Source organism: Rattus rattus, chromosome X (assembly GCF_011064425.1).
Source record: "Rattus rattus isolate New Zealand chromosome X, Rrattus_CSIRO_v1, whole genome shotgun sequence".
Lineage (NCBI taxonomy): Eukaryota > Metazoa > Chordata > Mammalia > Rodentia > Muridae > Rattus > Rattus rattus.
Genome location: NC_046172.1, coordinates 129,431,712 through 129,458,013, shown reverse-complemented (window position 1 = coordinate 129,458,013; position 26,302 = coordinate 129,431,712). Strand labels below are relative to the sequence as shown.

The window sequence follows — 26,302 nt, the reverse complement described above, 5'->3', positions numbered from 1 at the left end:
TACACCCATTTCATATTCATATCTCTTCTCTCTCTCTCTCTCTCTCTCTCTACCAAAGGCCCAAAGCAACATGGATTAAACTTCCAAAACCATAAGCTAACATAGACCTTGAATCTTTTTTTTTGATTTTTTTTATTAACTTGAGTATTTCTTATATACATTTCGAGTGTTATAGACCTTGAATCTTTTAACATGCTTGAATAGATGTTTTATTTTGGTAATGAGAAAACTGACTACTCTTCTTCCCAGTCAATCTTTGGGGTGACATCCCAACAGGGTAGAAAGGACAATAAATTTCTTCCTTGGTTATGTGCTAATTCTGTGACCCTTGCTAAGTTCTTTGACCTGTATGAGCATAATGCCGCTTTGTTTTTGTGTAGATGCAATCTTATCACAATGCATAACATTTCTTCTCCACCCTTAGATGATCTATCTTTTAAGACTCTCCACATCCTCTTTTTAACCTCCTCCTAGGGCCTTAGAATTCATATTTCAGATAATTTTCTTGTGACTAACATACTACATTAGTTCTTTCTATGGACTTGGCGTCAACTTAGATCCAAACAACCCCTTTTCAGTCTGCTTGAGGCCCCATAGCAACTCTGAGGTAGGCATGAAAGGTGAGTATTTTCCAGATCCAGCTTTTAAAACAACAGGGTTATCTAGGAGAAGTCGCTTGACCTTAGGAAGAAAGCATTGACAACAGGTGCTAAGGAAGTAGAAGGATAAGGGGAATTCACCTTAAATATGAAAGGAACAATAGAAGCTAGGCTTGGGCTTGGTAAGAGGCTCCAGAGTGGCCCACAGCAAATTCAAAAGTAAGTAAATAAGAAAAAGTGAGACGTGGCATCTCAGGTCTGTGAAAAGGCAAAGTCCAGTTGGATGGCCCCAGGGAAATAACAGTTCACCTGTGACCTCAGAAAACAAATGCCCTCCTAAACACTTTCATCCTGTGCCATGTCTTTGAATTCTGCAGGGAGAAGTCTTACTTTGTTTTTTACAGGACCCCTGCTTTGCAATATTTACTCAAGGTAGTATATCTATTAAGTAAGTAGGTGCCAGCTTCATGGGACTCATTCTCCTTCCATTAGATCATCAGGCCGGGTCTTGTACAGGGTGCTAAGCCTGAGGTGGGTGGTGATGAGACAAAACTCGGGCCTATATCAGGATTCCTAACTCCACTGATTGACTTGTCTGAGAAATGTATTTTGTCCTTGAAGTCTGTAATTCTTACACAGATCAGCACATTCTACCCTCAGCTAAGGAACTCAAGGTAGCCAGAGTCTAGCTTCTGTTCCTTTACAGAGAGCTCACACTCCCTCAGGAAATGGGGGGCGCTTTCATCTTTGTGGGGTTCGAAACACACTATCCTTTCCTTTTGTCTTCAGCAATGGGCGGTCACAAACAGTCCCTACCTTCTTATATTTTCCAGTGAAGGATGTGGTGGTACATCTTAGCTTAATGGATTCAAAGTCCCACCATTCTAAATGTAACAGACTTGAGGCTTCTGAAATGGCAGTCATCACAGCCCACTAGTCCCTAGGACTTTGCTCTTTGAGGTCCACTTTTCAGTAGTTCAAGGCAATTTTTTGTCTGTAAGTGTGTGATCAAATGTATGTACCAGAAAATGCAACCGTTTGACTTTTTTGCACTCTCTTCCTACTGTAGGGCAACTGACACCAACTCTGCTCTGATATTCTCATGCTGCAAAACTGAAACTGCATTAGCAGCCCTTCCCCATCCCACCACTGCCAACTACTACCAGAAACCATGTACTCTCAGTTTCTGAGTTTAAGTACCTCGTGGAAATGGAATCAGACAGTGCTTATTCTTTTGTGCCTGGCTCATTTCTCATAGCATGATATTCTCAGAGTACGTTCAGGTTGTTGCATGTATCAGAATTTCGTTCTTCTTTATGTCTGCATAATATCTTGCTGTATGATTTAAATGGACCACATTTTATCAGTTCATGCATCAGTGGAAATTTAGGATGCTTTTACTTTTTGCCTACAGTGAACAATGCTTCTGTGAAGACAGATACAGGAAAGTCAACTATAGGTCCCTACATAAAATTTAGGAGGTTTATATTCTCAAATGAAGCTGCTAGATCACATGGTAATTGTGTTTAATTCTGTAAGGAGCTACCAAACTTCCACAGTGAATAAACTATTTTCTCATTACCATCAGCCTCACATATATTACAGTCTCTCTGTGACCTTATTAACTTGCTTATTTTCTGTTTTCTGACTTCTGATAGTAACCCTCCTAATGGGTGTGAGATGGTCTTAGTGAGATTTTGATTGCCATTTCTCTAGTGATTGGTAATATTGAGTCAGTTTCATGTGCTTGCTTGCTGTTTGTTAAGTATATCTTCTCTGTTCATTCAGAGCCATTCCTGACATGCATTTGAACCTGACTATAGAATATCACTGCATTTCAGGCAGCGGGCAGGACCAAGGGAATGTCAGTGGCATTTGACTCACTGTTAGAGTAATTCTGACCTCCCAGGACCTACACACATCACATAGTCATATAATTTGAGATAGTATAGGTTTAGTTTTGACAAGAGGTTGGTGTGCTAAGACCTGTGTGATCATCATTTGAACATTGCAACCATACTAGGGTGGGCATGTTACTTTTACTTCACACCTCCTCCTCTGGCAAGTGGGAAAGGATATATGCTTCTTGCTTTGAGTAATAGTGGAGGTGGGAGTTGGTAACTATACTCTGTTTCTAGACTGCACAAAATTTCATTTTGCATTCATCCACTAGGTCTTTGTAACCTGACCATAGACAGCATGGTTTAAAACAATAGGACTCCAAACTTGTGAGAGGTTTTCCCTTCCTCCAATTCTCACTGATTTTCAGTGTAAAGATTACTTATTCTCCCCCATCATTGGAGGACAAATGGGTTTCTTTTGTTGTGTTGTGTTTTGTAATCCTTACATAACCTCCCTCAAGCTAGCCCAATTTGGGCCCATATTTCTTCCTACATCATATATGAAACATTGAATAGTGGGATGATTATATTTTCTGTATTTTACTGAAGAACCAGGTGAAATATGTTACAGTTGTGTAGCTTAGTGTTCCCGTGGGACTCCTACCTGTGGGAACAGGAGCTGTCTCTGACTCTGCTGCCTGTTGCTGGGACCCTTTCCCCTAACTGGGCTGCCTTGTCCACCCTCAATAAGAGATGTGCCTGGTCTCACTGCAACTTGATATGCCATTCCTGGTTGATATTCATCGGAGGCCTGCTCTTTCTGAAGAGAAATGGAGGAAGAAGGGATGGGGAAAGAGGGGAGGGACTTGGCAGAGAGAAGGGAGGGGAAACTATGGTCAGATGTAAAAATAAATAAGTTAATAAACAATTTTTAAAAAAGAACTACTAAGTGGAACACTTTGGGATGAATTGTGTGCTCTGCCTCAAATTAGGTAGGAAGGGATCACAGCCAGGGTATTGGGCATGTCGAGCAGACTGTATTGAGTGTACACAGCATGACCTCAGGTAAGCTGGAGAGGTATAAAGTAGTTTGGGAGTTCAGAGGAGGACCATTGGGAGGTTTGATAAATAAAAACTGCTTTTAACAGGGTGTTTAATAGGTAGTTGGCACTATGCTTGAATAGCTCTGTCTTTAATTCTCACAGTAATCTTTAAGGCTGTTTGCTTTATAAATGAAGAAAACAGGTTCAGTTCCTTTGAATGACTGTCAAGAGAGCTTCCCAGTCATAGGTAGAACTGAGATTTGAACCCAGGCACAGGCTCTGGGTTTCTAGCTTTGAAGAGTGAAAGAATATGTGCTTTGGCCTGTAGGTAAGCAGAGTATCCTCAGGGGATGGACTTGATTAGTAAGCTTGCATTCATCTCCTAGGTCTGTCAGGCCTGACCACACACAAGACTTAAAACAGCAGGGCTCCAAACCTGTAGGAAGCATTCCCTCCCTGGAGCTATGATGGGGTTCCACAAGCAGGCAGGTGGATACCCTCACAGCCCCAAATACACAACACTGACCGCTGCTAGAAAGGTTAATAATGGCGTTGGCAGGGTTGCAAGCTACACAGGAGAATCCCCTTGCCTCCATTGCTGTATCTGCCTTCTCATTTGCTTATGCTCCCCTGAGGATCTGAAAAAAATGGCCAAAGTGAATACTAGGCAGTCATGATTTATAGCACACCAGCTTAAGAACAAAGCTCAGTGAAACTTCTAGATAGGTGTTGCTAGATACATAAGGAAGAGCAGTAAGGAATCTGCGTGTATAAATACTTGATGCAGCTCTGAGACCAGCAGGCCCATGAGTGCCTGCTCTTTACTATACCCTGTCTTGCATGCCTACAATTTAGCAGCAAGCAAGCCACCTCAGACTGCTTGTAAAACTGGTACAAGGTGCCCTGATCCTTGTTTTCCAGCAACTTCTGTCCTGCTATATGTAAAGCCATATGAGTCCAGTCACTGCCACATAGTTTGAGGTGAGTAGATGTTAGGGCCCTGCAAGTGTTCAGGGCAATGAGCAATAAACACAGGGGGATGGAGTAGGCACGGAACTGCAGGTTAACTATCCATATTCATTAGATATGTGGACAGAGACTCAGAATAAGGCAAGTTCTGAAATATAGTAAACTGATGTATTGTGTATTTTTCTTATTGCTCTGAGAAAATACCTGAAGAAAAGCAACCTATGGAAGGAAGTTTAGTGTAGTTTGAAAGCACAGTCCATCATGGCAAGGCAGTCATGACAGCAGGCTGTGAGGTGGCAGGTCACACTACATCTGTAGTCAGGAAGCAGAGAGAGATGAATGCTGGTGTTTAGCTTGCTTTCTCATTTTTTATTTAAAAAAGATTTCTAAGTTTTATTTTATGTATATAAGTGTTTTGCCTACATTGTAATATGTAAACCATGTATGTATAGCTTGTCTAGTGTTCACTCAGGTAAGAAGAGGGTGTCAGATCCCAAGGCACTGAAGTTAAGGACAGTTATAAGCCACTATGTGGGTGCTAGGAACTAAACACAGTTATTCTGCAAGAGCAGCAACTGCCCTTAACCACTGAGCCACCTCTCCATTGCTTTCTTGTTTTTATTGAGTCCAGGTTCCCAGCCCATGGCATAGTACCATCCATGTTCCGTGTAAGTCTTTGCATCTTAGTTAAACTTCTCTGGAAATGCTTTCACAGACATGTCTCAAAGATGAATAATTACAACTGATAATTTCCATTTTGAATTCAGAGAATCTCCTATAGGTGACCCATCAAACATTGAGGGTTGTAATATGTTTCAAGGACATTTGGGCCTTTGATATGCCCACAAAAATCAATCCACTCATCAAATCAAGTTCATAGAGACATAGGATGGCACCCATTGTTTGAAAGTATCAGGCTGTGGAAATTGGATTGAAGCCATCACAAGACCCAGTCGGTGCTGGGTGCCTGACACTTCTTTCTCCTGTGGCATTTTGCATCTTCTTTCATGAGTAGGCCCTTTTATTTCTGGTACAGTTTTCCATTTACAAATACCACATCAGAAATATTTATACATACAAAATAATATAATTTTTTAACTTGTGTTTGCAACTTGGTATTGTGAGTAAAGGGAAAGGGGAGGAATGATAAGGCCTCCACCAGGACTGCATTTTTCCATTTGGTAGCATCATTGCACTTGATTACTCTGTCTCCTACTGTAAAGTTCTTGGTCCCCATCATCTTCCAACCGCTACCCAAAGGCTTTTGATATGATTAGTAAAAGAGGTTATTTACCTCGCTTCCTGTCCTGCCTCTAATCCAAGTACACTGTAAGTTAAAGACTTGGCATACACTCCCTAGCATGGGGACTTTGGCCGGTAGATATAATGGCTAGGGCTTAGCTATTTATGAATATTTACCCATAATGGCTAAAGATGCTTTGCTTGCATACTATTAATGTCTTTCTCTATGTTTTTAGGAAGAAGAGTTGATTACAAACAAGACCACACTTTGAGCCATAATGGAACAGGCTGTTCGTAGTGAATCAAAGAGAGGCCAGGTCACAGGAACAGATTTGATAAATGACGTTTCCAAAGTAGGTACTAACATTTGAAAAGTAGGGGAAGTCAAGCTATTTATAATTACCTCTGCATTTTTATTTATTGTTTTCTCATATATTACATCTTAACCACAGTTACCCCTCCATCCACTCCTCCATGTCCCTCTTCCCACCTCCCCCCCCCCGATCTACTGCTCCTCTGTTTCCCTTCAGAAAAGAGCAAGCCTCCCAGGGATCTCAACTGAATAATGGCCTAACCAGCTACACTAAGACTGGGCACAAACCCTCGCATATTAAGGCTTTATCTGTACATGTTTAAGTGTACTTAAACCATTTGTTCAGTCAGGGCTGGTTGGTTATGTTTTTGTGTATTATATACCTTGATTTAAGATATGCCAGTTACTTATTGCTGTGTACCAAAAAAACTCAGAAGGCAGGAGTTTAAAAAGCCAGAATTAGAGCTGAAGCGTGCCTTGGTGGTGAAGAGTACCAGCTGCTCTTCAGAGAACCTCTGTACAGTCCCCACATGGTGTCTTACAATCATCTGTAACTCCAGTTCTGGGGATCCCCCTCTCCTGCCTTCTTAGGGTACTGACTCTGGTTCCAGTTGGAAGATTTTACATTGATCTTCCCTGGGCTTGTTCATATAACTGCAACCATGCTGGCATCTCTGGCATGCATGTTCACTGGTGAACTAATGCATTGATGATAGTGAATATTGGCTGTCATCAAGACATTGGCTTTAATTCTTTTGTAGTGCTGGGAATCAAACATATAGCTTAACAGATGTGCTCTATCACTGAGATACAACCCCACTCCAAGCCCCTTCCTCTCCTATTCTTAAGGTGCTAGTTTAATCCATTTGATCCATTCTGGAGTCTCACTACCTGCATTTATTTATATCAGACCTACTCTGTTTTTGTCTGGTATGGCCACAAAAAGTTATTATTTCACATGGTCTCTTCTAGCCACTTAGTCTTAGACATATGTTTAAAGACATTAACAAGTCTTTACATGTTCAATATCTTTGAGCAGAGTCTGGTTTGATTCCCATCACTATAAAACTCTACTGACAAGCCATTGTCTCACTTGTCCCAGACAGTGTACAATGGCTTATACAATGTGTCTGTAGGGTCAAGGCTAGCCTGGTCTACATAAAGAATTCCAGGACAGACAGGGATATAGAAAGAGACTCTGGTTTCATTCATACATACATACATACATACATACATACATACATACATACATACATATTATAAAATCAGGAAATAAAATTTCACTGGAGGACACAACAGCAAAATTATAAGGTTATTTATTTGACTGATTAATTGTTTTGGTCTGTGTGTATATGTATGTGAATGCCTGTATTTGTGTGGTTCATGCAAGTGATTGTACAGGCGTGCACACCCATATGTTTATACAAAGAGACTAGAGGAAGACATTGGGTGTCATTCTTGTACGCCACTTTATTTCTTTAAGACAGTCTCTTGCCTTACTATTTTCCCATTACTGTGATAAAATGCCATGGCATAGGCACCCCATAGAGAAAAGGGTTTATTTGGGCTTGTGATTCAGAGGAATAAGGGTCCATCACCATCACTGCATAGATGCTTGGCAATAGGCAGGCATAGTGCCTAGAGCAACAAGCTGAGAGCTCCATCGTGAACCATAAATATGAAGCTGAGAGAGCACTAGGAACAACAGGAGACTTTGAAACTTCAAAGCCCCCAGTGACATATTTCCAGCAAGGCCATAGCTCCAAATCCTGTCTAAACAACATCACCAACTGAGACCAAAGTATTCACATGACCAAGATGACAGGGGACATTCTTATTTAAGCTTCTACTATATTCTATAAACTAGAAGGTTGCTGTTTTGCTTAATATGGCTGGTCAGCAAGCTCTCAGGATTCAGATTAAGACAGATGTAAGCCTGAAGAAGGTACCTGGCTCTGACAAGCCCTGAATATGCTACATAGCTTAATTATGTCAGTGCATGTGTCTGTCATTGCAATGGCCTGTGGCAGGTAAGCCTGACCTTCACCACTTTAGTCCTCACACCTCTTGTCCTCTTACCATTCCTCTTTCTGCAGGCTAAGAAGTGCACAGTGATTGGAGGCTCTGGGTTCCTGGGGCAGCACATGGTAGAGCAGTTGCTATCGCGAGGCTATGCTGTCAATGTATTTGATGTCCGCCAAGGCTTTGATAACCCTCGGGTGCAGTTCTTCATAGGTGACCTGTGCAACCAACAGGTAAGGGACCCACTCAGCCTCACTGGTCTTTCACAGTGAGGGAGAGACCAAAGAGAAACCAAGTTCTCAGAGGCCAGGATAACTATAGCTTGAAAAAAGTCTACTTTGAAAAATGTAAAAGTTTAGGAAATAATTTCACATACCATATTGTCAATAATCAGAATTAACAACAGTAATCTGTGTCACAGGGACATGAAAACAGCCATGGGCCATAGTCTAGTGAGCAGACAAGACTTTGTGCCAAGCAAACTTTACCAACATTTTATCAAACATATTATAGGTTACAACATGCCAACTGCTGCCCTAGAGTATGCACATGGTATGCCATATGGTATTCATTTCTTTTAATTGGGATACAGTTCACATGCCATAAAATTCATATTTAAAAATATATTTTATTATTTAATTATGTATATATGTCTTTGTTAACATGTGCATGTGAGTGCAGGTTATCTGTGGAAGCCAGGGGTGTTAAATACCACCAACCTCCCCAATCAGAACCAGAGTTGGAGGTGATTATAAACCCTCTGATATAGGTACGGGGACTTAACTCAGATCCTCTGGAAGAGCAGTGCATGTTCATAACTTCTGAGCCACCTCTCCAGCCTTGAGCTTCCCATTTTTGAAATGTACCCTGTAATAATTTTCCGCTGTACGCTGAAATAACTTTGATTAGTTCTTCCAAACTGCAATCATTCCCTGCTAGCTACTTCCAGAATATCTTCACTTCCGAAGGAGATCCTGTACCTATTTAATTTCCACTCTCCCCACAGCTCTCAGCACCACTCTTCCACTTTTAGTCACTCTGAAAATCTCCTTTAATACAATGCTTTCAAGTTCTATCCATGTTGTATGGGGTATTTATATTCTGAATCATTGTAGGTCTTGCCAAGTCACTCAGCAAAGCTCTTGGGACTGTTTATGGTGACCATCCAGAGCCCACCCCTTTCCTTTCCCAAGTGACTTGCTTCATCCCACAGTGGTTTCAGATCCTTATTGAAGGTGACCCCATCAACATTTCTGGTAAAATTGTACCACAGTGGGACCAAATCTGGACACTTTACTGTCACTCTCTGTATCCTTACCAGCTTTGGCTCCATAGCCACTTTGTTGTCCTGTATAACTTCCATCTTCTTGTCACTTGTCAGCTAGGGTTCTTCACAGAAATAATCCACAGAGGGAAGGAGAAGGTCAGTGCACAGGGTGGGAAGAGAAAGACCAAGATTGAATTCAAAGAATAAGTTTATGTGATTAGGGAGGCAATCCTAAAGTTTGCAGGACAGACAGGAAACTTGGGCAGAACTGACAGGGTGCCCTGATTAGGACCCCTGCCTCTTATAGAAACCTGTTTCATTCTTTTTTTTCTTTTTTTTTGGAGCTGGGGACTGAACCCAGGGCCTTGCGCTTGCTAGGCAAGCGCTCTACCACTGAGCTAAATACCCAACCTCCCTGCTTCATTCCTAAGGTCTTCTTCACCAAGAGTTTCAAGGTCAGTATGTTTTTGTCTGAACCAGCTGATTGTTGCTATTTCCCCCATCCAGTTCTGGATGCGGTCACTAGGGAATAGTGATTGGTATAATATGGACCAGGTGATTGACCAGACTCCCCTTCGGGTTATGGCCCCAGCACTGATAAAGCCATCTGTCTTTTCCTTCTGCTTCTCTGGGTAGTGAGTAAATCCTGATTATTCCTTGTGTTTATCATGGCCATAATGCTCAACCTCCCCTGGCCATCCAGCCTTGTAGTCATAAGCCTGCCCACACCTCCATCTGATTCCAAAAGAAGACCTTCCCAATACAGCATGTTCTCTAGTCACACCCAGCCTCTCAGGTACAAGCAACAGGCATTAACCAGGACAGAAGTTTGCCAGACAAATGTGATAAAAGGTCAGAGACTAAGGCAAAACTCTGAGAGTAGACCCTGAATTCTATGCTAAGCAAAAAAAAAGTGGATTGATGCAGCTAAAGACCAAGGCAGGGCAACACTTTAAAACAATCCTTTTGCCTCAGCCTCCCAGTGCTGGAACTACAGGCACCTACCTACAGCTGAAGAACCCCCTTTTATTGCTCTCTCTTTAGCTCCTGATTGTACTTTCCAAACAGCCAGATGGAAACATATGCTTACCAACTGAAAGTGGGGAGGAAGAACAAAGTAATTCCAGATCTGTGGTATTTTTTGGAGTTTTTATATGTGTATGGGTGTTTTGCCTACATATGTGTCTCCCTGACACATATATACTGCTCCTACAGAGGCCAGAAGAAAGAACTTGAGTTCCAGACAGATGTGAATAAGCCTGTGGATGCTGAGAATCAATTCCAGGTGCTCTGGAAGAGCAACCAGGACTCTTAAACACTGGGCCATCCTCCAGCCCCACATCCACTTTTTGTTCCCCACCCACACCCCCAACTTGGGCTTTTTTTTTTTTTTTTTTTTTTTTTTTCGGAGTTGGGACCCAACCCAGGCCTTCTATGCTTCCTAGGTAAGCGCTCTACCCCGTGAGCAAATCCCCAGCCCCCAACTTGTGGCTTTTTTTGTAGTTTGTACATCAGAGGGCTTTTCCACTTATGGCTTTAGGATTTTTTTTAAATATCCAGGCCTCAGTTTTTAGTGTTTTATTATATTCTCCCTGTATCTTAGCCCATGTCATATGTTCCTTCTCTTTCTTTATGCTGTCCCTTAGATTCTCTCCTTTATATAACTTCTCGTGGCCATGTCATCTTCTGTGTGCATGAAGGTGTGGCCAGACAGACGTTCTTGTGAAGGCCAGAGGTTAATATCAGGTGACTTTAGTCACTTTTCACGTCACTTTTGAGACAGGATCACTGAAACTGGAGTTCATTGACTCAGCTAGGCTAATGGGCCAGGAATATCCACGATCCACGGATCCACGGATCCACGAATCCACGTCTCTGCTCCACCAGCCCTGGGATTACAGGCATACCTTTGTGCACAGCTGGGTTTTTTGTTTGTTTTTTAGTTTTGTTTTTAACATGAGTCCTGGGGACTCCAACTAGCCACCTTCTCAGCTTGTCTCGTTCCCTCCGACCCCTAATTATTTTTAAGCCAATCTTCAACATATCAGTCTATCTATAAACATTTCAGGATTTGTCTCTAAAATATAAAAATCATGTTTAATAAAAATATTACACAATTTTATCTCAGAGGCACCATAAATAGTTCCTTAATGTATAATTGCTTTCCCAAATAAAGAGTTAAACACAGTCAAGACTGTATTTCATAAATATGTCAGTCTCTTAGTTCCCAAGATGCCTTAGTAGGTGTGTTGACTTAATGGTATTCAGCTTGTTTATTATCAGGTAGCACATCCCAGGGTCTGGAGTTTGCTAATTGCATCTCCACGTAGTCAGCATGTCCCTGTGCCAGCTGCTATTTCCTGTATACTAGTAGATTCATTGTCCAGTAAGGAACCCACCGGCCACATATGGTCACCAAGCACTTCAATTAAGACAAGTCTTGCAGTGAGAAGCACTTTAAAATACATACTGAAATTCAGAGACTGAGTACAAAATCATTAAGTAGCTCAATAATTTCTATGGATTATGTCTAGGTGCTGCAAAATCTAGACTTTGATAGGTTTACACACACACACTTTTTTTTTGAGACAGGGTTTTGCTTTGTAGTGTAGGCTATCTTGGAACTCACTCTGTCAAGGATACTGGCCTCAAACTCACAGTAATTGTTTTGCTTTCAACTCCCAAATAAGTATGAGGCAATGACTTGATGTGGTTCAGGTCCCCCCAGTCCTGGTAAATCATGACTGCAAACTCCTATGTGTGCGTACGCATGTGTACATGCACACGCATGTGTGCACACAAACGAGAGAGAGAGATTTTAAGATATTAAATAGATAGGAGAGGAGAGAGAAGAGTATTTGTCTTCATCCCTGTTTCCTAGTTCACTGCTGTTTCTCTAGGGCAGATTAAAGAAACTACTATTCCTCATCTTTCAAAAGATGAGTCATCTGAGCTTCTCCCCACCCAGTATCAGAGGGACCCATCCTCATACCTAGGAGGAAGGAATGCTACACAGAGCAGCCAGAAAGAATCTGGCCAGGCAGGCCTTGCTGGGGTTTCTTATTAACTGTGCTTATGACTGTGCTTCAGCTGTGCTTGTGTCATGAGACTGGAAGCTTGTGCACCCAGGATGGGCACGGAAGCTCCACACCACTTCCTCAATACCTCAGCCTGTGCATCTCTTCACCTGCACCCTTTGGAATTCCTTTATAGTGAGTCAGTAAATGTGCTTACCTGAATTCTGTTAGCCTCTTGCACAAGCTAAACAAAGCCATAAAGGGAATGTGGGAGTGAAGTAAGTATGGGTGCATAGATTCTTTTTTATCTAGCACATTATTAAAGAAATCTACGCATCCATAGTTACTAAAAAGAAAATTCAGGTGGACAGAAGTCTCCTTGGCAGAGGAATGTCAACTCAATAAATGTCTAGGGCACAAATGAGAATGTCACCATTTGCTGAGAAATGCTGCAGGACAGAAACATCAGTGGGTGTTGTAAATATCACCCCACAGATTTGGTAAGAATCTGGCAGGCAGCTATCGCCTTCATTGAATGATTCAACTTGGCATTATTAGCAGTGCTCTGATAAGTATATACCAGCACTGATGAGGAATGCTTGCCAAAACTATTAAGCCTAAATGCAATCATGAGTGAGCACACAAATTCAAATTGAGAAGTTCATAAAATAACCTCTCTGCTCCTATGAAATATTAGTGTTAGAGAAGACAGAAAGCAAAACTCAAGGAACTGCCCCAGATTAAAGTAAGTGGAAAGAACAGAAGGATTACATATGCATGGTCCATGTTTGAATCCTAAACCCCAAATAAATATTGTCAAAATGATTAGGGAAGCTTAAATATGAAATAACTGTTGATAACTAAGAGTTGCTAGGGACTGAGGAAATAGCTGAATTCAAATCCCCAGAACCCACAAATAATAAAAAGCTATGCATAGTCATGCAGACCTGCAAACCAAACATTAGGAAGGTAGAGATGGGTGACTTTCAGGAGCTTGTTGACCAGCTAACGTACCTCAAACAACAAGGTGTCTTTTAAAATATAGGCAATAAAGACAAGTGATGCTCAGTGAGTGTGAGTGCAAACTGGTCTACATAGCAAGTTCCAGGCCATCTGATGATACATAGTGAGACCCTGTCTCAAAAAGGGAGGGGCTGTTTTCTTCAAGAGTTAATCAGTTTATCCCACTCTATTTTCTACTTTTGCTAATAATTCTTATTCTTACTGATGACCAAACTGCCTCTTTTGCCAGTAGGAGTCTCTGTGTGTTAGTTCTTGAGTCTTTTTAGTCTCTAGTAGGCTTGGGGAGCCTTACTGACTCCTGCTTCATTTAGTATGTTTACTGCCCCAGATCTGCAGCACCTGTTTGTCTTAGGTTCCTTCTAGAAGTAAGTAAAACTTGCTCGCTTTATAAATCTCCTTCCTGTCACTGTATTGTCTGGCTTCTCATACTCCCATTTATTCCAGACACAGTAATAAGAAAGAGATAATTAAAAGAAAACTGTTTTATCCCACGTACTTTGGTTTAGTTTGAGTCTTTAACGAAGAGTATGGGTTTTCTGTTGCTTATATAATTCTAAAAAATCAAAAGACCTACAGGCCACAGATGACAGAATGTGAGAAGGCTGTTGACCTGCCCTAAGCCGGAATGATTCTTTTGTCTTTGTGTGCTTTTCCAGGACCTGTACCCAGCTCTCAAAGGTGTAAGCACAGTTTTCCACTGTGCGTCACCCCCGTCAAACAGTAACAACAAGGAGCTCTTTTATAGAGTGAATTCCACTGGCACCAAGACTGTCATTGAAACCTGCAAAGAGGCTGGAGTTCAGGTAAGGGGAATGCTGCAGTGACGAGTATCAGAAACATGTGCTTGCTTCTTCAGATCGAGGAGAGGAGGAGTAGTTCTTGTTACTGTCTTCCTGGGACCAACCAGGGTTGCCTTTTACATGTTGAGAAGATTCTAAAAATTAAGCCCTGGGGACCAGTTGATATCACAGAGGACCAGTTGGGGTTCTACTCTTCCAATATAGATAGGCTATCTGAATGCTCAGGTAGACTAAGGCCTATTTGTCTTTGCTTAACAAACTATGAAATTTAGTCATTGTTTATTTTTTCTGTTAAAACAGCATGTACTTAAGGTTTTCAATGTTTTACCCTGTAACCATTTCATATATGCATTCAATGATACTAACTATATTCACTTCCTTGTCCAACCATTACCATCGTCCATCCCTAGTCACATAATAAGCAGCAGGGCTCCATTCTTCTGCCCCTCTGTAGCACGTAGCAGCCACCAGTCTCTGGCCATCTCCCTGATTACTTTAGGAAGCTCACATGAGTCATTCAAACCATGTTTTAATTCTTTTACTTATGGTACAGTGTCTGTAAAGTCTGTCCACATTGGAGCATGTCAGAATTTCCTTCATTTTTCAAGGCTAATATTCCCCTTAGCCTTGGACCATAATGTCTTCCTTCATCCATCAATAGACATTTGTGGTCTTTTACCTTGGAGCTGCTACGAATGGGGCCTGTAAATACCTCAGTCCTTGCTTTTAACTCTTTGTGGTCAGTACTCAAAGATGGGATTCTGGAACCATAAGATAATTTTGTGCAGAACATTTGTTTAACAACCTTGCTCATATTTTCAAAGAGAAAAGAGGAAAGCACTGTTGCTTATATCTGATAGAAACCTATCATGACTTAGGCCTAAGGGCATACACATTTTAGCCTTGTATCAGCTTACAACAATGTTAGAAATCTGCTTCCTAGAATGACCCTAATGGAAGCCCAGCCTCTAGGTGCAGCATCTCACTTGCTTACCGTGCTATATGCCACAAATACTCTGAACTGAGTAAAAGGGTACTTCTAGTAATTTTCCTGGGTACTTTTGGCCAGTTACCAGTAACCAACTGGCCCAGCAGGAATAGGTGAGAGGGGAGTTCTTCTGGATTCCCATTGGTTAAAATTCCCATCCACCCAATCATATTAATGCATAAGCAGGAAGTAGAGAGAGATGGATGCCAGTATTCAGTAAGCTTCCTCCTTTCTTCCTGTGCAGGATCCTAGTCTATGATCCCCTGCATGGTGGCTTTCCCTCCATAATAGAAACCTCTGTGCAAGTGCCAAACAGACACATCCAGAGATGTATCTCCTAGATGATTTCAGACCAACTGTCATACTCAGCTGTGCTTTGCACTTGACAAGACACTTTGCCCTACTGCACTTGTCATTGTCACCTACTTTTCCTCTTCTTAGGTAGCCATGAGGCTATTCACTACATGCACCTCCAGTATAAGGTATTGGCCTACACATGGAAGAACTTTAGAACAGTGGTGTCACACTGAACGTGTCTTTCTGAAGCTTTTTCCCACCAATACTAAACTTTTGAGCTTTATACATCTTAATATATGTAGTTCTTATTCATCCTCTGAGGAGGTAGATAGCTTGGTGTACAGGAGCAAAGAAATTGATGTAAGGAACATTTTTTTTCTCCAACAACCAAAACAAGTCTTTAATGCATTTTATCTCAAAGTTTTAAAATGTTACTTCCCATACTTCACATGCAGAGGATTTCAAAGGCCAAACGCATCAAATCCTATTGAAACTGGAGTTACAAGAGGTTGTGAGCCATACCACATGGGTGTGGGGAACCAAGTCAGTTTCTCTTCAAGAGCACTAAGCACTCTTACCCACTGGAGAGCCATCTCCCCAATCCCTAATTTCCCTATATTTATTGTGAATTTAGCTAGTTTGCTGAACTGTTAACATTTTTCTATAGGCTTATCTGTATAGGCCTTATACATGCCAGCTAGTTGTTTGGCTCTACTAGTAAAGCATGACTGAAGTTATGTTTGTATGCATATGTATGTGTTCACATGGCAAGATTGGTGTCAGACCAACCAGTAGAATTTTGCAGGCAGAAATTTCCATAAAGGTTGGTGGCTCATCCTTCCCTCCACGGAGATGCTGTCCTATAGTGATCTACCATGAATGGTGTTCATTTTGATGTCTCCCTCAGACATCATAGGACAGAAAAAAATAAGATCTACTCTTTTAGATTGGAATACCATACTGTGTCTAGAGTTCCTATGGCTATAAAGGTGGTGATGTTTAGGTTATCTTAAAAGACATAAAAAGAAAAGATAATCCAGCAAGTGCCTTGGAAATGCCTTGTAGATAGGACTGGCTATGTACTTTGAATAGCAATAATTCCTGACTTGTATTTTCCTTTGAATTTTTTTCTGTCAGAAACTCATTTTAACCAGCTCTGCCAGTGTTGTCTTTGAGGGTGTCGATATAAAAAATGGAACTGAAGACCTCCCTTATGCCACGAAGCCCATTGACTACTATACAGAGACCAAGATCTTGCAGGAAAGAGTATGTACTTTAAAGCTGGTTAAATGAGCAAATACCTCAAGTGTCTCCATTCATAAAGAAAATGTCTATGAATATGGGAATGTTAGTATTTTGGGGCCCAAGCACCCAACATGAGATATAAATTCATGTATGAAGTTAAGTTTCAAGAGGACAGAATACCTTAATGTGGCCAGATACTGTTCTCGGTATTTTCTGGGAACTACTTCTTTTATACTCCATAATGATCTCAAATGGTAGGTTCTCTTTCTTATCATCTCCAAATTACAAGAAAATATCCTGATTCACAGAGGGATCCAGAGTGTTTATCAGGGATCCCATAGTTTCCACATGGTTGATTGTGGTGAGAACTGAGGTTTCGAGGATACTGGAGATGCTGTACTATAGACTGGACAGCTGTGGATTTGCATCTCTTAGCCTTTGTAGCACACACACTGTGGTTCTCTCTCCAGGCTGCTACTGATAAACTGAAGCTCTACACTGAACTGGCATGGGTCTTACTGTTCTGCCTGTTTTCACGTTCAGCTCAGAACAGGACACAGTCACATGGAAATCATAGCAGAGCCTGTTCTCAGCTAATTAAGAGAAACTTCCTAAACTAGATACGGCCTTCGGCATGCTAAAGTCCTATGTCCCGGCTATGTCCTTCGGCTCAATGGAACTAGGCTTAAGGAAGACCAATGCCTACAATGAGCTTCCTGATAATTAGCTCAGAAGCCCTGTCCAACTGAGGTACTGGGCTTCCAAGCTGCAACTGAGTAAGCTCATGACCTCCAGATGGAAGCCTGGCCTCAAGTCATGAATGTGTCACTGGCATGGACTTTTAGGTACTCAGTTAGAAGTCTGAAAAACTGGAGGTGACTCCAACAGCAACATAATCTTATTTTCCAGATCAACGCTTTAAACCATCATCATCATCATCAGTCATCTTTAGGATTAATCTAGAAAGTCTTCAAATTCCATTCTCTTTAGCACTAGAGATAGCTATGACAAAGGCCACTTGAGGGCTTGCTCATTCTCTTCAGCACCTATATACATATTTTGCCACCTTGTTTTTACTAATATAACACCATTTGGGAAATTACTTACGAGGCAAAATCTGTTTCTTCATATAGTCATGCATCATAAGGATGGAGCCATGTTCAGAAAAATACATATTGGGTGACTTATCATTGTGGTAACATAGAGTATACCTGAAAACTTCTCACAGCTATGGGACCTCTGGCAATATGAGGCCACCAATATGTGTCTTTGTGTGTATATGTGTATGTCTACATGATAAGGGAGGTATGTGGATATATGTATGTTTGTATTGAGGCAGGTATCTTCTGGAATGTTGTCTACCTCCTTTGAGACAAGGTCATTCATTGACCAGTTAGACTAAACTAAACTGGTCCAGTAAGCCCCAGGTATCTTCCCGTGTCTGTCTCCATAGCCGTGGCATTATAAGCTTGTACCTCCACACATTTTGACATGGGTTCTGGGGATCAAACTCATGTCCTTGTGCTTGCAAAGTAAAAGCTTTGCGGACTGAGCCAGCTTCCCAACTCTATGTGTCTGTTGTCGACTAAACTGTTTGTTACATGGTGCATGAGTATGTACCATGAGGCTTTGCACATGCCACTGAATTCAGGAGCTCTTTGGTGGTAGCGGCCTTCTTGGACGTTCAAGACTACTTCATTAAGTAGAGCTCTCAGACACTTTCCAGCAATTGAGGAAGCCAAGATACACCCAACCTGAGCTTTATGATTTCATCCTAGCAGGTGTTAGCCAGTTTTCTCCTGCATTGTTGGTTTTTCATGGACAGATAGGATAGAGTTATATATAGTATGCTATCCCAAGGCAGACAACTGTCCAATGGCCTGCACACACACCAAATATGTCATCAGTCTGTCTCCTAATGGGAAGTACTCCACACATAGTAAGGTACTGTCTTAGCTCAGGAAAAGTCTTACAGTGGCTCCTTTCTCTCCTGCTTTCTTTCAGGCAGTACTGGATGCCAACGACCCTAAGAAGAATTTTTTAACTGCAGCCATTCGTCCTCATGGCATATTTGGCCCAAGAGATCCCCAGTTGGTCCCAGTCTTAATTGATGCAGCTAGAAAAGGCAAAATGAAGTTCATGATTGGGTAAGTCCACTCCCTTTGCTCTCTGTCCCCTTCTGACTGCGTGATCACACATACAAAAAATAATTTGAGAGTTCCAAGAATATAATTGTCTGAGTCTATTCAGACTTCTTTAACAAGATAGTATAGTCTGAGTAGCATCACAAATAGGAGTAACTCACAGATCACAGTTCTGGAGACTGAGAAGTTCAAGATCAGCTGTCAGCAAAATTGGTATCTGCTAAGAGGACTTAGCAGTGTCTGCTAAGGACTGTCTAGTCCTCTTACTTGCTGTGTATCTTTATGTGGCTCCTATTCCTGAGGGCATGTTCTAATTTCCCTGTAAAGTTTCCACCTCAAAACACCAGTACATTGGGGATTAGATTCTAACAAGAATATTGAGGGAACACAAACATTCAGACCATACATGTGAGCTTCTCTGTTGTCTTCCATGTTGATTTTCTGGGAGTACTATATCAAATTCCCAGTTCTTAAAACAACAAAAATTGATTCTCAGCTATGGAAAACAGAAGCTTCTCCTGGCTGCTGTGAGGAACCCACAGGCCACTGGACTTGTCTTTGCTGTTCCTTGCATGCCACTATATCACTCCTACCTCTGCCTGCCTCTGATAAGACTTCTACTCTAGTCTTACCATAAATGATTTCATCTGCAAATACCCCATTTCAACATACAGTCACTCCACAATTTCCAGAGTAGTGTAAGATTTTCTTCTCTTTTTTCTTTGTTTTGTTTTGTTTGCGACAGGATTTCTCTATGTGGCCTCAACTGTCCTGGAACTCTTTCTGTACACCAGGCCGGCCGCAAACTTAGAGATCCTCCTGCCTTTGCCTCCTGAGTGCTGGGATTAAAGGCATGCACTACTACACCCAGTGCCTCTTCCTTTGCATTTCTTTTTTCCTCTTTGTCCTTGTGTCATATCCTGTACTAACTAAATCTCACTGATCCCCTGACTTAAAACTTTGAGGGATTACAGAGGCCATGCTAGAAAACTGGAAATCCATTGACTGGGTGTATCCTGGGCAAGTGTTCAAGATATATACCCCAAATCTAAGCCTAAGAAGACACACTGGTGTTGGTCCTGCTGGGACATGCGGGACACCACACTCTCATATCAGTATTTTACTGCCCCCAAGGGCCCCAGTAATTCTGCATGGCCACGTTTCCTTACCTGTTACAATCACCTGTTAACTAACTGTACCAGAGGCAGGGACTGTTCAGGTAGAAGTGGGTTAGTCTATTGAATATCTCAGTGCTGGGACTTTGTGGGGCCAGCATCCAGCCACTCAGCACAACTGAAATGCTTCGTGTGTACCCACAGAAATGGGAAGAACCTGGTGGACTTCACCTTCGTGGAGAATGTAGTTCATGGACACATCTTAGCAGCTGAGCACCTCTCCCGAGATGCAGGTCTAGGTGGGAAGGTAAGACACTTGATTCTCTCAGCACTTCAGGATCCAATGGGAAGTTCTGTATCATAGCAGTATCACATTACCTTGGAGCTGACAGCCAGAATGGACCTAAGCCTCAGGACTTTTTTCTCCAGAGCACCCATGCTCACTCCAGACCTGACCATATGTACATAGAGCAGATATCTACTCCATGCTTTTCTCCTCCTTAGAGTCCAGATCTCCATCCCCCCGCCCCACATGTCTCATGTTGCTCAGACCTGAGACTCCTCTAGTAAGTGATGCATATGAACTACCTGACATTTGGCATCCGGAAGTCAGCAGAGTTGAAAGAATCTACTCTGTTCCTCCCACCTTGCCTCCTAAATCACGATATTGGCTCTGAGTACTTAGTACTCTTTTCTCCCCCTGAACAGTTGCCTCCTAAATCTCGATATTGGCTCTGAGTGCTTAGTACTCTTTTCTTCCCCTGAACATTTGCCTCCTAAATCTCGATATTGGCTCTGAGTGCTTAGTACTCTTTTCTCCCCCTGAACAGTTGCCTCCTAAATCTCCATATTAGCTCTGAGTGCTTAGTACTCTTTTCTCCCCCTGAACAGTTGCCTCCTAAATCTCCATATTAGCTCTGAGTGCTTAGTACTCTTTTCTCCCCCTGAACATTTGCCTCCTAAATCTCCATATTAGCTCTGAGTGCTTAGTACTCTTTTCTCCCCCTGAACAGTTGCCTCCTAAATCTCGATATTAGCTCTGAGTGCTTAGTACTCTTTTCTTCCCCTGAACATTTGCCTCCTAAATCTCGATATTGGCTCTGAGTGCTTAATACTCTTTTCTTCCCCTGAACAGTTGCCTCCTAAATCTCCATATTGGCTTTGAGTGCTTAGTACTCTTTTCTTCCCCTGAACATTTGCCTCCTAAATCTCCATATTAGTTCTGAGTGCTTAGTACTCTTTTCTCCCCCTGAACATTTGCCTCCTGAATCTCCATATTGGCTCTGAGTGCTTAGTACTCTTTTCTCCCCCTGAACAGTTGCCTCCTAAATCTCCATATTAGCTCTGAGTGCTTAGTACTCTTTTCTCCCCCTGAACAGTTGCCTCCTAAATCTCCATATTAGCTCTGAGTGCTTAGTACTCTTTTCTTCCCCTGAACAGTTGCCTCCTAAATCTCCATATTAGCTCTGAGTGCTTAGTACTCTTTTCTTCCCCTGAACATTTGCCTCCTAAATCTCCATATTAGCTCTGAGTGCTTAGTACTCTTTTCTTCCCCAAATCGAACATTTGCCTCCCCTAAATTTGCTCCTAAATAGCTTGGCTCTAGTGCTTAGTACTCTTTTTTCCCCCTGAACAGTTGCCTCCTAAATCTCCATATTAGCTCTGAGTGCTTAGTACTCTTTTCTCCCCCTGAACAGTTGCCTCCTAAATCTCCATATTAGCTCTGAGTGCTTAGTACTCTTTTCTCCCCCTGAACAGTTGCCTCCTAAATCTCCATATTGGCTCTGAGTGCTTAGTACTCTTTTCTCCCCCTGAACAGTTGCCTCCTAAATCTCAATATTGGCTCTGAGTGCTTAGTACTCTTTTCTTCCCCTGAACATTTGCCTCCTAAATCTCGATATTGGCTCTGAGTGCTTAGTACTCTTTTCTTCCCCTGAACATTTGCTCTGAGTGCTTAGTACTCTTTTCTTCCCCTGAACATTTGCCTCCTAAATCTCCATTAGTTCTGAGTGCTTAGTACTCTTTTCTCCCCCTGAACATTTGCCTCCTGAATCTCCCCAACATATTAGCTCTGAGTGCTTAGTACTCTTTTCTTCCCCTGAACAGTTGCCTCCTAAATCTCCATATTGGCTCTGAGTGCTTAGTACTCTTTTCTTCCCCTGAACATTTGCCTCCTAAATCTCCATATTAGCTCTGAGTGCTTAGTACTCTTTTCTCCCCCTGAACATTTCCCTCCTAACTCTCCATATTATTTCTTCGTGCTTTGTACTCTTTTCTTCCCCTGAACATTTGCTCTGAGTGCTTAGTACTCTTTTCTCCCCCTGAACATTTGCCTCCTAAATCTCCATATTGGCTCTGAGTGCTTAGTACTCTTTTCTCCCCCTGAACATTTGCCTCCTAAATCTCCATATTGGCTCTGAGTGCTTAGTACTCTTTTCTCCCCCCCCTGAACAGTTGCCTCCTAAATATATTGGCTAGTGCTTTAGTACTTTTTTCTCCCCTGAACAGTTGCCTCCTAAATCTCCAAAGTCTCCTTTTCTCCCCCATGATTTGCCTCCTAAATCTCCATATTAGGCTCTGAGTGCTTAGTACTCTTTTCTCCCCCTGAACAGTTGCCTCCTAAATCTCCATATTGGCTCTGAGTGCTTAGTACTCTTTTCTCCCCCTGAACAGTTGCCTCCTAAATCTCCATATTGGCTCTGAGTGCTTAGTACTCTTTTCTTCCCCTGAACAGTTGCCTCCTAAATCTCGATATTGGCTCTGAGTGCTTAGTACTCTTTTCTTCCCCTGAACATTTGCCTCCTAAATCTCGATATTGGCTCTGAGTGCTTAGTACTCTTTTCTTCCCCTGAACAGTACTCTTTTCTTCCCCTGAACATTTGCCTCCTAAATCTCCATATTAGCTCTGAGTGCTTAGTACTCTTTTCTCCCCCTGAACAGTTGCCTCCTAAATCTCCATATTAGCTCTGAGTGCTTAGTACTCTTTTCTTCCCCTGAACATTTGCCTCCTAAATCTCCATATTAGCTCTGAGTGCTTAGTACTCTTTTCTCCCCCTGAACAGTTGCCTCCTAAATCTCCATATTAGCTCTGAGTGCTTAGTACTCTTTTCTCCCCCTGAACAGTTGCCTCCTAAATCTCCATATTAGCTCTGAGTGCTTAGTACTCTTTTCTCCCCCTGAACAGTTGCCTCCTAAATCTCCATATTAGCTCTGAGTGCTTAGTACTTTTTCTTCCCTGAACATTTGCCTCCCTTGATAAATCTACGAACAGTTGCCTCCTAAATCTCCATATGGCTCTGAGTGTTAGTACTCTTTTCTTCCCTGAACATTTGCCTCCTAAATCTCCATATTGGCTCTGAGTGCTTAGTACTCTTTTCTTCCCCTGAACAGTTGCCTCCTAAATCTCCATATTGGCTCTGAGTGCTTAGTACTCTTTTCTTCCCCTGAACAGTTGCCTCCTAAATCTCGATATTAGCTCTGAGTGCTTAGTACTCTTTTCTCCCCCTGAACAGTTGCCTCCTAAATCTCCATATTAGCTCTGAGTGCTTAGTACTCTTTTCTTCCCCTGAACATTTGCCTCCTAAATCTCCATATTGGCTCTGAGTGCTTAGTACTCTTTTCTTCCCCTGAACATTTGCCTTGCCTCCTCTTTTCTCCCCCTGAACATTTGCTCCTATATATTGGCTCTGAGTGCTTAGTACTCTTTTCTTCCCCTGAACATTTGCCTCCTAAGTCTCGATATTGGCTCTGAGTGCTTAGTACTCTTTTCTCCCCCTGAACATTTTCCACTTTCCCATGTATAACTTTGGGGATAGTTGGAAATGGGATGGGTATAGCTTTTGGTTTAAAAGATCTAATACAGATCTTACATACAAAGATAAAACCAAATGTAACTTACTAAGTGCAGACTAACTTCATATAAAGTCCTGGCCTTTTTATAGAATTTATATCACCTCCCCTCTTTGCCCTTAAACACTGCCCATTCTGAGGGTCTAAGACAGATACATTGCCAAAGCTAGGCATGTGATGCCTGATAACACAACCTCACCATTTAGTGCCCCTGCAAAAGAGATAGGGCAAGCAAGACAGTATGCTCTTGCTTTCCCACAGAAAGAGTTGGAAGTGGAGCCAGCAGCTAGTTGAACTTAGGGACCCATGTGTGGCCCGTTCACTCCAGCAACTGTGCAGGGCTCTCTAACTTCATGTTCTTTTACCAGGCATTTCACATCACCAACGATGAGCCAATCCCTTTCTGGACGTTCCTGTCCCGCATTCTGACAGGCCTCAATTATGAGGCACCCAAGTACCGCATCCCCTACAGGGTGGCCTACTATCTTGCTTTCCTGCTATCTCTACTGGTAATGGTGCTCAGCCCTCTCATCCAAATCCAGACAACTTTTACACCATTTCGGGTGGCACTGGCTGGAACATTCCACTATTACAGTTGTGAGAAAGCCAAAAAGCTCATTGGGTACCGGCCACTGGTCACCATGGATGATGCTGTGGAAAGGACTGTGCAGAGTTTCCACCACCTGCGGAAGGACAAGTGAAGCTCCCCAGTGCCCTCACCAGTAACTTTCTCCTCTCTGTTCTAAAGAACCAATATCCCTAAGTGAGTTTCTTCTAAGCTGCATGCCCCTTGCTGGTTGGGATGACAGCATACCTGACTCCTCTATGATATTGGAGGTGACAACAACAGGAGACATTTCTCCCAGGATAGCATTAGACTTCTCAGGCAGACTCATAGTCTACTGTTTTGGTCTTTCCCTCTCCTCCCCCTACTTCTGTCTCCTGGGTTCATTATCAGAAAGATAATACTAAAGTGAAAGCTTTGTTTAAGGTCTTAAAAATTGAAGAAAATCAGAAATTGTAAAGACAGTAAGACTTCAGACATACATTTTATAAGATCACAGTACAATAGTTAGAAGTACTGATGAGTGTATTCCCAATCCCTGGTCCCTAAGGCTAAATCCACTGCTGGTTCCTTGCTCCCTCGTATACTCTCAAGATCTCTTTCAAAGATGGTTGCAGTGTTTGTCTCCATTGTTTTTCCCATAAAGTATTTCATTTATCCACAGAATCCGTGGTCTTTGTTGCTCAGTGGTAATGCAGTGCAATGGCACAGTGTGTGGCTGTGTTAGCTGGTCAGCTCCAATTCATAGGAGATGTTGGGCTGCTTGGCAATAAGCCAAAGAGAGTGGCCTCCTTCATCGCTATGATGTTTGAGTAGAAACTCCTCCATGAGATGGTGCAAAACAGGCTACAGACACCTTTGCAGCTCACTTCACAGAACATTATCAGGCCACCTTCTAAAGAGTACAGGTCACTAACAATCCACCTATTTCTGTTCTCTGAACTCATTCAAATGTATTCTTGAAAAATTCTAAGCTCTTCTTCATCACTCTTCAAAAGTAAGAAGATGATTGGAAGAAAATACAACAAGGAGATAAAAGTCACGCAGTAATTAAGATGCCATGTTTGCTTGCAGTAATGAAGTTATAATCAGAAACCGCTAAAGTATGATAAAAACAGTGATTGTTTATGCACTTATGGAAGACAAAGTAAAGTGATGTGGTTTCTTCAGAACACGTGATGCACTGAGGTCGAACCTTGAAGGATGGAGAGATGGTCACTGAGTGCATTTCTGACTAAAGATGTCAGTCTCATAGTCAGCAGCATGTGCTTCTTGGCTGTATACAACTTCAGTTCAGTAGAGGACACAAGTGGGAAAGCCAGCTTGGGAAGCAGTAGGACATTGGTCAGGCTAAAGAGGGAGGCAGGGAATAACCTTTACTCTGTAGATTAAGACAACCTGCGATGGTTCATACAATTAAAGATGTTCTCAATGGAGCGGAAAGATCAAGAAAATCCTCCTGAGTACTCTACATGGGAGACCAGAGAGTAACAGCATAACAATGAGTTAGAAATAGAAGTACACAGAAAGAAGATGCACCTCAGATGGTAACAAAGCTTGAGAGTTGCTCAGAACTGCTGGCTAAGAAGGCAATAGGGCAAGCTAACAAACCCTGAGACCCACATGCCTTAAAACTCCCTCGAAAATGTTAACAGCACTTGGACCAAAAATGACCCTTGTCAATCTCAGGTGTCCAATGTGTTCTTCTTCCTTCTCCTTTGTAAGCCTTCTTGTCACTGTAACAAAATGCCTGACATAAACAATTTGTGAAAAGGAAATGTTCTTTAAAGAATTTAACTCCAGTTGGTTGGCTCTGTTGCTTTGGGGACTGTGGTGCCCTATCTCATTTAAGGGTATAATCTCAAAGAACTAACTTCCTCCTGCTAGGCCACACCTGTTAAAGGATCTACCACTTCCATGGGATAGAGTCCAAACCTTCAACATTTAGGCCTGAAGAGAATAT

The 26,302-nt window shown here is 42.1% G+C and overlaps 1 protein-coding gene across 1 annotated transcript; it reads left to right on the top strand.

Moving 5' to 3' along the window:
• Window positions 1–1,851: 1,851 nt before the first annotated feature.
• Window positions 1,852–25,005, top strand: Nsdhl (NAD(P) dependent steroid dehydrogenase-like). Its single transcript, XM_032889624.1, has 8 exons — window positions 1,852–1,872; window positions 5,931–6,047; window positions 8,104–8,262; window positions 13,993–14,139; window positions 16,559–16,687; window positions 18,671–18,813; window positions 20,130–20,232; window positions 24,143–25,005. The coding sequence occupies exons 2-8, from the start codon at window positions 5,973–5,975 to the stop codon at window positions 24,473–24,475; spliced, it is 1,089 nt and encodes a 362-aa protein (XP_032745515.1). The 5' UTR covers window positions 1,852–1,872; window positions 5,931–5,972; the 3' UTR covers window positions 24,476–25,005.
• The last annotated feature ends 1,297 nt before the right edge of the window (window positions 25,006–26,302 follow it).